General features: G+C 45.1%; 2 protein-coding genes across 2 annotated transcripts; both read right to left on the reverse strand.

The window, feature by feature from the left end:
- Positions 1-681: 681 nt before the first annotated feature.
- On the reverse strand, positions 682-7,323 carry F5B22DRAFT_611131 (phospholipase D). The gene is made up of 2 exons (XM_047975258.1): positions 1,293-7,323; positions 682-1,219 (listed from the first exon to the last, which is right to left on the reverse strand). The coding sequence occupies exons 1-2, from the start codon at positions 6,803-6,805 to the stop codon at positions 1,213-1,215; spliced, it is 5,520 nt and encodes a 1,839-aa protein (XP_047829906.1). The 5' UTR covers positions 6,806-7,323; the 3' UTR covers positions 682-1,212.
- A 6,258-nt stretch (positions 7,324-13,581) lies between these two features.
- Positions 13,582-14,795, reverse strand: F5B22DRAFT_656774 (uncharacterized protein; the record flags this gene model as incomplete). Its single annotated transcript, XM_047979992.1, has 2 exons — positions 13,582-14,569; positions 14,609-14,795. 2 exons carry the CDS (start codon positions 14,793-14,795, stop codon positions 13,713-13,715), a joined length of 1,044 nt encoding a protein of 347 aa, XP_047829907.1. The 3' UTR covers positions 13,582-13,712.
- Between the last annotated feature and the right edge of the window lie 291 nt (positions 14,796-15,086).

A 15,086-nucleotide genomic window follows, 5' to 3' on the forward strand; every position in this document is an offset into this window, starting at 1 on the left:
TGCAATTTCTAAGTCTCACCATTAATTTGACCGCCCTACACGTCTACAAATGCAAGACATTCCAATTCGTTAAGATCAGGGAATTTCCAGCGGAGTCGTTGAACTACTCTACTCAACAGTCCCCGCTCATAATTAGTTCCTTTCTCACTTCCTTTTGTGGCAGGTCCTATACATAGCATATATACCCGGGGCATGGAAATTGACTAGAATATAGAAAGCGCTATTTGGGTAGGTTAATTGGGTCATGTCTTTAATATCTGTTTTTATGCGCGTTAGAGGGAACCTGAAGCTACCGACAATGATACCCCGGGATGACCCCTATTTGTTTGTTTGATCGTCGTGCAAATATATATCGATACTCTCTTAATGTATTACCCTTTCATGCTTGTGGCTGCGGTGTGAGAAATAATTAAGGTCCGTTGTCCACGGCAACACAGTTTCATACCCTCAATATAGACATGGTTGGTGACTGATATCCAATGACGCGCTGGGTGATTCTGTAACAAAGCAACACGAGCGTTTTCTCCGTTTAATGGACTGAACATCCTTTGTGGTCATGGAATAAACAAATCAGGCGAGAGGCTGGCTCCTGGAAGATCAGGGAGTACAGAGTATACTAGTGCAGTGCAATATAGCTTCACTGTGGAGCAGGATTCTTATCTATAATATTACACACGGCGCGGTCAGGTATCATAAAAGTACACCCGAGTAATTTAAGATATACGAGGCAGATATTCATCTCCATGTAGTACCTAACTAAAAATACTATTTACTCAAACGCTGCATAGCAGGCCATCGAAACACACAGCAAAGCAAAGCTTCAGCACGTGACAGTAGCAAGAGCAGAGCAAGATTCAACAACCTTCCTAGCAACAAGGCTGCGCTGAAAACGAAATATATGTTTTTAAAGGTGAAGACAAATACCGAAGCAATGGGATATTATATATGGTGATAGTAACCAACGCCCAAGCGATGCAAGCGGACAACATCATTATGCAAATCTAACTAATGCTTTTTGCCGCAACAGTTTTTGTCAGTGCCAGGTGAAATTATAGGCGGTGTCCGATCATTCACACAAATAATAAATGGATGTGGGATATAAGGGTTTGAAGTCGAAGGCGAGATACAACAGTGTTCGAGGCTCGGTGACGTGCAACATGACAGCTTATACAAGCAGGCTGCGACAGCTGTGAGGGGGACGTGTTCGATGGTTTAATTGCTATACAGGTATTAGTTACAGATTTATCTACACAACGGCCGAAACATTCGGGAAGTATGAGAACTGGACTTACTAAATTTCCTTTGGCGCCAGCATGTCCGCCTGATATAGCCAATGATTATCCTTTTCTTCGGCTTCAAGCCAGTCATAGGGGAACTGAACAAGGTGACCTTGGATCATGCTACAGCATTCTTCGGCATCCTCACGGCTGAGCACATCATACGGGAAGATAGGCCCAGGCCCACGTCGACTCCCCTTAGTAGTGGCCCGTCGGCGGCGCTTCGTCGAGTTATGATTATATACCGTGCTCTCCATGTTTGACGCGGGTGCCGACTTCTCCGACGCCGAAAAGGTTGTACGTCGATCCTGTTTCTTATCATTCTGCGTCTCAGCATGCACGCCCCCCTGTCCATCAAGTGTTGGAAAAGGAACGTCTCCGGCGGCTTGAACAGGAGACGGCGCCTCTAAAGATTGCTTCGTACCGACTTTCTCTGTTTCAAGGTTCGGATCACCAGGCTTCACCTGGGTCGGCTGATCTAGATCGGCTGATTGTATTTTCTCGCACAAGGCGTCTAAACCTCCACTGGCCACGGGGGCTGTCTGGTTGCCTTCTTGTACTGTGTTTGCTTTCTCTTGCAGTGTTTGCAAAACACCGGGTCCGGCCGATGCAATGACTGGAACCGCTATGCTCGCTGCCGCGCCACTAACTTCGGTCATCTGAGCCTTGGTCTCATCATCACCACTCCTCTGTCCAAACATGCTATCTGCAAATTTGCGGGCGTATTCGTCATATTCGTGGTAGTCTTTCCATGTAGCCACTTCGCTGTCTGGCATACATCGAAAAACACGGCGGTACAATGTAGTATTGTTCCTTGCTACCCTCGTCCATATGTCATCCCAGAATGCGGGACTGAGAGGATCGCGCATGCAATGCTTCTCAATCTTAGCTGGAGTGATATCCGTAAGTAATGGGTTAGAAGACTCAGAGCTGCGCCGCCCAGATTCGTCAACTCGGACGGCCGGACCTCCTATATCTGCATCATCCGATACTGGTAGAGCTACAAGCTGCGCCCCCGTGGGCAGCTGGCTTTGACCTTGGGTAGAGGTGGGGGGAAATTCGATATTTCCTTTCCCTGGCCCTTGTTCCTCGTGAGAGCCTGTTGAACTATCAGTCAAAGGCTTGCCCAGAGGTCTCGCCGGTTGACCAGATCGATAGAGGACAACCTCTCGGCCATTGAGAACAGTCGAGTCGCTTCCGAGGTCTCGTCCCGTTTCTTGTGCCTCTTTCCAATGGTCTGCGCCAAAGCCTTCTACGTCTCTGGCATGATTGGGATTTTGGTGGATGCGAACGTCCTGTTCAAGAGATTCGCCTCTAGAGGCGCCCGAAGATAGAGAAGAAGACGAAGATGCGGATGATGAAGGCCTTACGCTTTCAGGCTCTTGGGTATCGTGATTGAAGCTTCTAGTAGCACCGAATTTCGGCTGTCCAGAGTGATTGGTGGACTGAGCATGAGCTGAGATTTCGGCGTTGAGATGTTGATCATCATCACCATACAAATCATTCATCTCAGTCTCAAACTCGGCATCTGCATTGAAAGCTGTCCCTCTATCCTCTTCAGTAATGGCATCTACATCTAAGCCAAGATGTTCTCGCATGAGCCTCATCCGGAGTGTGTGAGCAAATCGTCCTACGCGATAGGGTTCACCAGCCATTGTAGACCACATCATATCTGCGTCTCGAACGATGGCGGCCGTTTCGGAGTCTCGGTTGCCTAGCATAGATCGCTCATTGATATTGGCAGATCCGATCAAAGCAACCCGATCGTCCACGATAATAGTCTTGGCGTGAATATAGAGTTGTTCTGTAACCAACGCATTCTTCTTGCCTATGTGACCCCACGCCCGTAGACTAAAAAAGGAGATATAGTCCTCAGGATTTATGCCTACAGCCTGTAGACGGCCAAATATAGAATGGGGACCTCTGCAAATACTTCGATACTGAAACTGCATGATCAGTCTTACGCTACTCCCCTCGGCTTGGTCAACGGTATTCTGGAAACCAGGCATGAGTGGAATCAATATACAGCATCTCCATTCCTCGTCGTTTCGGTGTGCCCTGAGAATGCGCTCAACAAGGGCATCTCCTATATGATTGACAACCTTGGTGCTCATGGTTTCGGTACTAGTGATGAAGAATTGGTTTTCCATATACACAAAGTGTTCAGACTCCTCAATAAGTTTGACATAAGCGGTCTGAATGCTGTGCTCTCTAAGATCTTTGGGGAAACCCAGTGACCAATCACCTGCCGACCGCAGCATCTGAACCTCACACGTACCAGACAAGCCTAGACCAGCAAGGTCGGATTCATTGGCATCTGGTGGGGGGAGTAGGAACGGCGTTGGTCGCGTAGGCTTTCGTTCACGACGAAGGTAGTTCCATCGCTGGACAAAATGACGCGTAAGGTCTCGTGCAGGCTGTCCAGTAACCTGCATAGCAATATCATGCCAGGGCATTCGTGGTACTCTGCTCCGGTCATACATCTCAGCGTAGGGCTCGTCTAGCTTGAAGAAGTCTAGTACTCGAGGATTTGAGTAGTCCTTACCAGGGAAAAGCTGGCAGTGCTCCCCATCCCGAGGTACATCGTTATCGGGTTCCATCCCTGTAGGTCGGTCGTCGTTAATCGGATGTTGCGGGTTATCCCATCGGCCGAAGCACAAGTCGATGCCACCAATGAAAGCCACATCGTGGTCGACAATGCAAAGTTTTTCATGGTGAGCATAGAAGAACTGGTTCTTCTTCAGTTGGTTTGGTGAACGTAGTACCATGATATTGTCGTGCAGGTTAAGCAGGGAAAACTTGGTGTACTCTGAGTCTATCGGGATGGCTTGTTCCACATTGCGGTAGACTATGACAAAGACCTTGACCCCTTCCCTGGCCTTTCTCTGAAGCAAGCGATCGAGCCGCCACTTCTGACTAATGCATGCTGGTCGACGCATATAAAGTTCAGGGCTCAACCACCAATCGTGAATATAAATGACATCCTGGGCCATGCTAATAGCACGCGACACATTCCACATATAGTCTCGTCCATCAACCAGCCACTGAGCAAATGCATTTCTCCTCACAGGGGCGAAACTGCCGAATCTATGAGGGTCGTGCCACTGGGTCTGTTTTAACATATCCAGGACTGACTGTTCAAATTGTCGTAAAATGGTCTGATTACGGGAGAACAGTTTGATCTTTCTTTCAGCTGTGTAAATTTTGAGGGTATGGTGATCTCCCAGTGCCTCTTCGTCGGTAAAAGTGGCTGCAGCATTCCCTTTTTCCTTTTCTGTGCTGCCCTTGATTCTCTTGCCAAAACGTTTCAACTTGCTCTTCTTAGACTCCACCCGAAAGAGTGGATCGACCAGGTAAACATCGTATATATTCATAGTGGCAGGAGACTCGACGACAGCGATGTAATTCTGGCGGACCAGGAACCATTTACGGGAATGCCTCGCTATTACCTTCTGAGGCGTTAGTACGCGTCTGAAGTCAATCCCTTTCGTAGACTGGATATGCAGGTAGCACTCTTTTCCATGAAAATTTCCTTCTGCCGCCAATCGGACCCCTAGAGCAGATAGCTCCAGAAATTTACAAAGCCGATTGCTGTCCGGTCGAAACATGAGCCAGTGTATCATGTCTTGGAGGTATTTTTCGAGGGTTTTCCGTTGTTTTTCAATATATCGCCTCTGTATGGCCGCCGCATTTTGGGGGTTCAGGCCAGATCCTTCCCGGCCATCTCCTAAGCCAGAAGATTGTCGGCGTGGGAGTAAATTATTCATACGAGACCTCTTTCTGCCTGTATTGGGCCGTCTATCGAAATCACTCGCCGTACCTTCGGCTGCAGTGCCCTCTCCAGCAGTTCCTTCAGGTGCAGTGCCTTCTGCAGCAGTGTCGTCTGCCCTAGCCCCAGGAGCTCCACCCTCCTCATCAGACTCGTCCCGGTTCTGGTATGACCTGAGATACGGAAACGCTTTTCTGGGAAAGGCAGGTTGCTTAGGCCGATTACGCTGTGTTGTAGTGGTTGGTAACGATCGGTCATTTTTGAGTGAGAGTCGATATTTCCAATGTATGTTCCAAATTTCTCGAATACTGCGGGTAACGGTCCATGTCATCCGGCTGCTTCCGTTGCCATATTCTAGAGAAATCGTGAACAGAGAATGCCTCTCACTCGTGCTATCCTCAGGACAGCTATCAGTGACACGTATCTTGAGCTGCTCGAGTAGGACCGGGATGCGCTTATTGCCATGTTCGTCTCGCTGCAGCATGCTAGCAAGAATCACAACGGCGGGTGTCACAGCGCGCAGCTCCGAAATGAGCTCGGCCGACTTGTAAAAGTCAAATTGGTCCGTTTTCTTTTTGCCTAACATCCTGAGTGTGTGTTTGACCTGTTTCCACCTCTGGGCGCCAAAGGTTGCGGCTCTCTCAGAGCTCAAGAAAGGTCTCCTCGGTGCGCTGAGAGCCTCTCCATCGGATGCGACGCCTGTCGCAACCCCGGGACCGGCACCGGCACCGGCACCGAACATCTCAGAGATCCGTCGGCGATGACCTGGTGTCCGAATTTGGCCGCTCTCGACGTCTTCGGTGGTGGCATTGCCATTGCGTTGAGTACCTACCCATGAACTGCCACGTCTCCAAGCAGGCCTCCTTCTTGCTAGTTGATCGCGGCCCTCCCCCTCTGATAAACCAGCTCGGTGCTCGGCAGTATCAGGCATAGTTGAGCGTCTCACGAGACCCTGAAAACGACCACCAACACCAGGGGATCCGAACTCGTCCGGCTGTCTGGGAGTGTTAGGGGCAGTGAAAACGTCGAGTTGTTTAAGGCGCCGCTTCATCCGTTTTCTCTTTTTCATCTTGGGTGCGTCTCTGTGCTGTGTTTCATCCCCGCTCTCTTCCACATCCGCATCACTCCCCTGCTCTTCGCTCAGGGTATCGGGCATATGAAAAGACCTATTAAGCACGGGAGAGCTGCCGGCAGAGGCAGCCCCGGATTCGGTAAAGCCCGGTGCTTTTGGAGGCTGAACGACTCCGCTATTACCGAGCGTGGACTTCAGCTTTGACATCCATCTCTCTCCACGAGATCGGCCCATCATATCGGTATCGTCCCACGAGGCCTGTCTCGAGTGAGGTAATCTTGGGGGCTCTACAACGGTGTCGGTACCAGCGAATTGCACGCTGCGCCGACCTGGTGACGTAGGCTCGTCGAGCACACCATCATCATGAGCGGGTACGGAGGTCACAGGGTGAGGTCGTCTTGAAAGAGGCAGCTGAACAGGCGAAAAGCGCTCTGGTGTGGTTGGGGTCGGGTCACGCTGGGGTGAAGCAGGATCGTGAGGTTCATGCTCCGGATCGTCGTGTAATCCTTCAAGCCTGAAGCGCTCGGCTAGCTCCAGCAACTGAGAGGGGGATACAGGCATGTCGCGCACTGGAACGGAACGGCGAGCGGGGGCAGTAGACATGTCGAGCTGATCCAAGGATAGAGAAGCATCCCCGGCGCTCTTGGTCATGGGCGAGATAGAATCATTGCGGTCGATGGGGGGCATTGTTTTCGAACAGATACTAGCCGGGAGAAATGCGTGGGTGCTGAGTGTAGTCGCTATTGGAGAAGACGAGGAAGAGAGGAGGAAAGGGAGGGCAGGGACAGGGCCCAACAGTAGTGTTGGTTCTACTGCTTATACTGCTTGTGGCTGTCGTTGCTCAGTGCATTGGGTGCATCGTTTGTAACAATCAGGTAGACGAGGTCGTGACCTTGGTACGGCGAGAGAGATTATAGGACGGCGACGTTAACTCGCGTAGTATCCAGATACGGCCGCTATCCAAGCCGTCTTGTCAAATGCGAGTGGGCCAGGACAGGTGGTCAGGTTGGTCAAGTTGTAGTGAGGTACCGGTAGTCGGCGTGGGCACGTTTCTCGTTTCTTGATGGTCGCTTCCAGGTCGTCGTCGCCACTCTTTCTGCAAGTCAAGATTCTGGTGATGCAACGTTGGCATGGGCAAGCTGAGGCTGACGATGCATCAAGAGACGTAGGTATATCAGATCTCGGGTGGTAATAATTGGAGTGAGTGTCAATAGGTAGTCTAGGTCGAAGTCAGGAGTAGGTATGTACTTAGGTACTGCAGGAGGTAAAGTACTTGGGTACCTGCCTAGCCTCAAGAGGTACTGATTAAAGGTAGGCAGGTAGAATCCTTACAAGTTTAGTACAAGCCTGCGCTAACGGAGTGGGTACCAGATACCTACTGTATATACCTACCTACCTACCTACCGACATAGGGACCTGTAGTACAAATAATGCATTACCAGATGTAGGTTACCTATGTACATTTGCGGATACCCAAGTACCTCCATACGTGATACTGGTAGCAGAGCTGGTAGGTACCTAGGTACCTAAGGGGGTATTTACGACAGGGGGGGTCACCAAGTTCATGGCAAATAGGTAGGTAACCGAGTTTAAACAAACTGTTAAGATTACAGTCACGCCTCTTTTATTGGCCTGTACATGCAGCTGTTCTTCCAGTTTCATGCTATACTTACCATCATCATCTTCTCAGCTTATACCCCATGATAGAGACACCTGTGCTAGGTAGGCATTGTTCCGAGCTCCAGGGTGCCTTGCGTTCTTCCCGCTCTGCTCGGATTCTAGAAACAATTGCATCAGTATCCCAATCACGCCCAGAATTGCCATTGCCAATCCTACTGCTTGTGGTGAGAGACCCAGCCCCCCGGTAAATCTGAAGGGCAGCCGTGGCCGGAATCCTGGAGGCTGTGGTTTCGCGGGATCATACACCGGCGTGGAGAGAAAAACAAACCAGAGTGAATTGAATGTGCCAATATGGATTGCCAGGACGAAATGTGAGATGAAGGTGAAGGTTACATTGCGTGTGAATATCTGCCTAAATGGCAATCGCCTCGTGTATCGTCGACGTGTGTCCGGGTTGCTCGACGCCGTCTCGGCCGAGTTGTGGGGTGAGAATTCGTAGTCATTGCCAATGGTAGTGACTCTGCTGATGCTCGTGTCGCGCAAATGAAGCAGGGTATATGCTATGGAGCCTCTTTCTCGCAGGATAAGGGTTTTCAACTTTTGACCTAACGCGATGCCAATGGACAGGGTTAAATCTGCAATAGGTCCCACATTGGATCTGCAGTATACAGCTGCTGGCAATCCTACTTTAGCTAGCTACGACATTTGTATACTGTATACATCGAAAAACATATTAAAATTGGGGGTTATAAGGTGTGAGGTTGTTGTGGGTTATTAACCACCACCTTTTTTTAGCTATATATTTTAGAAGTATAACATTAAGAAAATCGCTAAGTTTTACGTTTCGTTAAGTTCGAGAATCTCCGAATAAATAACTTTACATATAAATTATATATAACCTAATTACGATTAAGATTATAGCTTTGTTTTTAAATTAGCTGCTTGTTTAGGTATTTACTTCCGTAGTACTTTAACTTAAAATATCGTTAATATTAGGTTTTAGCTTATCTTAAGCTGCTATAACAATTTTAGATAGTATTAATTCCGTTTTATTGTTTATATTAACGATTATGATAGCTTTAACGGTGTTGTTACCGCTTGGAATTATTTTTATAAAGGGGTTATCGTTATTATTGTTACTTTTTTAGTGTTTCTTGGCTTACGCTTGCATTCTTTTGTTAATAACTCCTTTCCTTTGTTCTTGTTGTAACTGTTTATGTAGTTCTTAATTTGATCGTTCCTTTCTTAGAGATCTAGAGTGATTTAAGTTAAAGTTACCTGGTTGTAAGGCCCTTTGTTAATACGAACGATGTGTAGCAGGTGAACTAAGGATATTTTGAAGGGTATATACTGCCGAATAAGGTCTTTTAACGTGCGGAATTATAAGGGGATCCTGTACGCTATAGCAGGCAGACTCTAAATGAGGCAGATTATAAAGGTTACAGTGATGTTAAAAAGGGTTAATTTTGGTATAGCTGATATTTAAAATAATAGTGTTTTGGGTATAAAAATTAATCTTCTTTAAAATATTATAAAAGTAAAAAAGCTTATATTGCCCTTTAATTGTATAGTTATAAGGTGGTAACGGAGGAGGAGGGGGGTGTCCCGGTTATATAATATATTATTAAGCCTTTTAATATTTAATTCGTAGCAAAGTAAACATTTTCCAGCTATATATAGTAATAATATTATTAGCCTAAGTATAACCCGTTATTTTTTAACGAAGTTTTATATATTCTTATAAGAGTATAGTATAAATATTCCTATACTAGGCTATTATAAACTTCTTAAGGGTGTTATTTAGTGTAATCAGGTTGGTTTTAGCCTTTAAATAAAGTAGAGACTTTATAGCATTATGGAAAGATTTTATAAGTGATGTAATTTATATATTATAATTTTAATATTGCAAAGTGTAATAATTAATTTATTCCCTTTTCTTTAAGATATATACCTGTTGGATATATTGGATATAGGCCTGTTAATTATAACTAAATTTAATTGCTATATATAATTAAGCTTTATTAAATTTAACTTTAATATAAGAGTAGATTATATAAGCCTAATAGAAAAGAAGGCTAATATAGGTATAAGGTATAGTTATTAAAAGAAATCCAAAATTAAAAGGCTTTATATAATAGTTATTTAACTAGAGAAAAGCTTGGTTTTTAATAGATATATTAATTACCCCTTCTTTATCTAGAATAACCCTTAGGTTAACCCACTTCCTTTAAGTTTTTATGATTATATTCTTATTAATATAGAAGATATAAATTTATTATTAAACGTTAAGGAAATAGTTAATAAGTGTAGATTTAAATGCTTTTTAATAATCGGTAAGGATGATTGTTAGGAAAGAAAGTTAGTTTTCAATAGTTAACCCTTTAAATAGATTAATAAGGTTAATAATAAAAAAATTAAAGCTATTCCTATTTTCTATAGTAAATAATGCAAAAGCTAAGGGCATTATTTAGCTATTATAAATAATCCTACTAATAATAGCTAACAAAAGGTTAAATTGGTTAATACTATATATATAATCAATATTAAGGATTTATAGCTATTATTACTAACATTTGATTATAAGCTTATAGGTTTAAAAATAAAGGCTAAAGCAAGAGGTTTTATTTAAAAGAATTTTATTAATATAAAAAGCTAGAATACCTTCATTTTTACAGTTAAAAACTTTATTAATAAAAGCTTCAATTAAAGTAAACCTATTAAGTTTAAGTTAGCATTAATTGTAAATAATATTAAATATATCTTTATATATAATAATGATATTTAAGTAGGTAAATTTAAGCATATATAATATTTAACCAGCTTTAATGCTATTATTATAAAGGTTATAAATAAAAGATCTTTATTTTTCATTTAAAAAGCGGTTAAAAGGATTATTATAGATAGAATTATTTATAAAGTAGCTATAGGTATTATTCATTTAATAAAGTTAAAATATCTAATCATAGGGGCTAACTTAAAACGAGGTTAAAGTTCCCTATTAAGGGTAGTTAACTTTTTTTAAAAATACCGCTTTTTTATTAACGATAGCCTTAGTTTTAAAAGTTCCTAAACAGTTATATCAAACTATATAATAATATAACGTACTATCCTTATAATTTAAAGCGTTAAATTAAATAAAGCTATAGCCATAAGTAGTTACATAGTTATAAAGTAATATTTAGAGGTTATCAATTATTATAAATAGGGGACCACCTTTTACACCACCTTTAAGTAAGTTTAGAATAGTTTTTAAAGTTAAAAAAACTGTAAAACTTATAATAAGTAATACAATTAATGAAGAACTCACGATAGTTAATAAAAAGGTACGTATGGGTACTAAAAGTAATAAAAGGTTATAGAAATAATAGAATTAAAGGATCGTAAAAGTTATTAAAGGTTAATAATTAGTAAAAGGGGTAGGTGTAGGAAGGTATAGATAGTATGGGAAAAAACGGCGCTAGTGGCGCACTATAAGCCACTACAGCCCTTAGCACCTACCAATACCTGATTACTGCAAATCCAGTATAGGACCTACTGCAGATTTAACCCTATCCATGCCAATGTCCCCTTTATTACGGAGCAAATTGTGGGTCTGTGATAGGGCCTACAATGACACCAATGTTAAAAGTCATGGGTAAAGTCAGGAAAGCCCTAGATTAATATCTGCAAAGGGATTATATAAACTCTACCCTCTTGATTGATAGCAATGTTCGCTTACTTCTTCTCGCGGATGATCTCGCTAATCCTGCATGGCAACGCCGTCAGCGCTGATATGATCACCATGATAGTTCAAAAGGTACGAACATGGTCCTCAGGACACCGATATTTCCATTTGTGATACCGCCAAGGGATGGAAAGAATAAAGCCCGGTAAAAGCTCCTCGAGAATCCAAAGCCTAGGCATGATATCACTAGACAAAGTGCTTGAGTATGAAGAGATATTAGTATGGGGGAGTAGCTGTTGACGCACAGGTACAGAGGAGGCCAATCAAGACGACGGTTTTACGGCCTGCGAACTTCGAGTCCGCTACGCGACCCCATAATATAGCAGTCAGAAATTGGGCTGCCGTAAAACTGGCGTGCAGGATACCTGCCTGGCTAGAAATGACAGCATCGGAAAGGCTCGGGTCAACTTCGACCAACAATTAGTTAGATTTATTTATTTTTCTTTTAAACGAATGAGCTTTGTAGTATAAACCTGGTGAACAGACCACCTTTGCGCCCATGACATGCGTGAGAGCGAGGAACAAGGTAATTAATCAAATATTAGAGACACATACACCATTGCAACTGGTAAAACATATAGGCCTGGTGGAGTACATCAGCGGTAGGGCAAAGGAAAATACAGGCCAGGGAGAGAGGCTATGGATGGGTTATAGAAAGGGTTATTATATCTGCAACGAGGTTTGTGTCAAAGGTTCGCTGAGCCTCGCAAGTGTAATGACAAGAAGCTTCTTGGGTAAGTCTTTCCAGGCGACGACCTCCCTAGTCGGCTTCCGCGGCAGTGGAGGGTCATGACACTCAAACCTAGCCCTAACGTGTACAGCATTGTCGTAATATACGGTAATACAATCAGTTGCGTCGCTACCGTGAACTGTTTCTCGGCAATCAATCGCACGCCTCGCGCCGCTGGCTGCATAGTCCAACAAATCAGGAGGACTATTACAGCTCAAAGCATTATGGTCATCCTGGCAGACAGCATCATAATTATTCCCAACCATGGACAAGGGCGACGGATGTGGGGTAAAGAGAGAACGACCATCCATGATATCCTCGATTAAGTTTTGTTTTCTTGTTGCGGGACAGGGGTCGCTGCGCCGAGTTTAATAATGAAACGATTGCACAATCGGTTTGTAAAGCAACGAATCCTATCTATTATCTATAACTTAAAAAAAATCACGATCCTCTTCATTTTTGCGCTTTTAATTGTGGGAGCCCCGTGCTTGGATATCTCAGCAGCAGGGACTCTTGATATTCAAGCCGAGATCAGGACCAGTCCTAGTCCACACTCAAATATCGACCATTGGATTCCAATGTCACTAATTGCTACCCAAACGACTTGGAAGGAACACCTGTATCTTAGTCAGACTCTGTCTGTTAGACTCCGTCCTAGGGAAGCCTCCCGTAGGAAGGTTTCTGGCAGATACACTTCTAATAATCAACAACTTTCCACTCAAACTGAAGGCCTACCACGACTACTCTAAAGTTCTCGCGCACTACGTCTGATGCCGCTGAGATTGCGGCTCCTGGTGCTAAGGGCGATTTTAGTTCTCTTCTTCCCCGCGCACAGTTATCTTAGAGCACAGCACGTTCAATACTGACCCAGCTGTCTGTCACAGTACGCCTGTAATCGGGACGGGTAGGCTTTTTGATCATCGAGCCTTACTGCCGGAACCAGTCCGGCTCTAGGGTTTGATTCACAAAATGACTAACTAATATAACAAATCTCTACCCCCGGTCTCTCAATGCCCCATTCCTCATTGCCTACACAAGTTCGACCCTAGTGATAGACCATAAGAATGTTAAAAATGCAGATATGAGCAACGATATCAGATATTCATCCCTTCTCCCAGCACCTCCAGCAATAATAACAACAACCGTCCCTTCCCATTGCTCGGACTAGAGCGCCTCGTATCTCAAGGTAGCTCGTGACAGCAAAACACACCCGAACAGACTGTCAATCCCGTCGCACTTGACGAAGATCGAGGCTAAATTGGGGATGATTTGTTATGCGTTAGTCAATGTATTACTAGAATCAATGATCTTGACACAAGAAAGGAGGGTAATCAGGACACAGAAGTGAAGGAGAAGGAGAAATTCACACTCGAATGATTGAACACAAGCCACCATCTCAACCCATAGTCGGCCGACTTCAAAGGGAAGAAGGATAAAGGAGAAGATTCACGGTCAGTGTCAGATAGATACCGGCTAGTTACCGGGTATATGTGGCACTACCTTATGCCTTACTGCCGGTATTAGTCGTCCGGCTCTGGGGCTTTCATCGTATCCATGTTCAATGAGTGTGCCAACAAGTCACTGAACGCATCGTCCTCCACCTCATCCGTCGCGATGTCGGTCTCCTTGCCCTTGCCCTTGCCCTCGCTCGCCCCCACTAAAGATGGATGCTCTAACTGGCTACCCCTGCAGGTGGTAGTCGCAAACTTGCCGGCGTCATCGATAGGAAGATGTCCTATCCTGACTGCAAGTTTGCGTAGCGTAGTCTCGCGAATCCATTCCCCGGGGGTGGGGAAAAAAGGGATATCGGCATACTCGAGGCGGTCTTTCCACCACCCATCAACTTCGAACCTCTGTCGTCGCAAAATGTTGATCACAAATGCGAAGTAAAGATACCTCATTGATGGGCGGTGATCGGTTAGGAATTCGAGAGTCCGTCCGTGAAGGGCCTTCCCGGTGGGAAAATGGTCTGTAGGATCCCACTCCTCTTCACGTTCGGCCTCATCTAAAATCACCACCATAAGACCACTGCCGTCTGTGGTAGGCACAATGGCTATCCTCGCGTCATCGAGCATTTGTTCATACTCTTTACACAGAGGAATTCCATTCCTGACACTCCAGATATGTCCGTCCGAATTATCGCTAGGCCCAAACAGATGGACTGCTGCTGGCTCACCCACATTGTATCTAACAATGTGAGCAGCAGTAGTCATCCATGAGGATAGATATTGTCGGGATATTGGACACCATATCTTTTCCTTGTCATTTTTCGCGCCGTAGGTCTTGATGACGTCTTTCCGCCAGCGTTCTTGCTTGCCAGAGTCGCGGGGGTTCTTCATCGTCACTGTGGCCCACGAAGGCTCCTGGATCCGTGAAACTAATTGGTCGATGTATGCCCAATCTTCGGCATGGGCACGTTTGTTCCACATCTCCGCATCAACCTCCCTGGCTGCAAGCTCAAATCTCGACGTACGCATATGAGCCCTCTCCACGAATAGAGCGCCAAGCTCTCGGTCTTGGCGCTTCATCTCGTCTTGAAATTGGCCGCGTGTCATCTCGAGCGAGCCATCTTGCCAGCATGTCCTATTCGACTGGTTAGCCATTATTACTCGAGCAAGGTTAATGGGATAACTCACCTAAGCTCCTGTATCGTCGCTTGTGCCGCCTCGCATGCGGAGTCCGCCACCTTGATCTTCTGATCGTGAGCTTGAAGTTGATGCTTCATGCTAGTCTCGTCGTCGATGTCGATATCCTGCCCGGAATTAGTCAGCGTATGTTCTCTCGATTCAGCACTAATAGAGCTCAGCTGGGAAAAGTTTCTCTTCTCTCGGCCCGAGGCCTCGTAGGCGTGCTGGAGTCGATCTACGCTCGATCGTGCCAGTGCCTTTCGGGCG

Source organism: Xylaria bambusicola (genome assembly GCF_022495145.1).
Source record: "Xylaria bambusicola strain CBS 139988 unplaced genomic scaffold F5B22scaffold_27, whole genome shotgun sequence".
Classification (NCBI taxonomy): domain Eukaryota; kingdom Fungi; phylum Ascomycota; class Sordariomycetes; order Xylariales; family Xylariaceae; genus Xylaria; species Xylaria bambusicola.

Coding starts and splice junctions, on each gene's coding strand:
- F5B22DRAFT_611131 (XM_047975258.1), bottom strand. CDS start 6,805: ATGCCCCCCATCGACCGCAATGATTCTATCTCGCCCATGACCAAGAGC.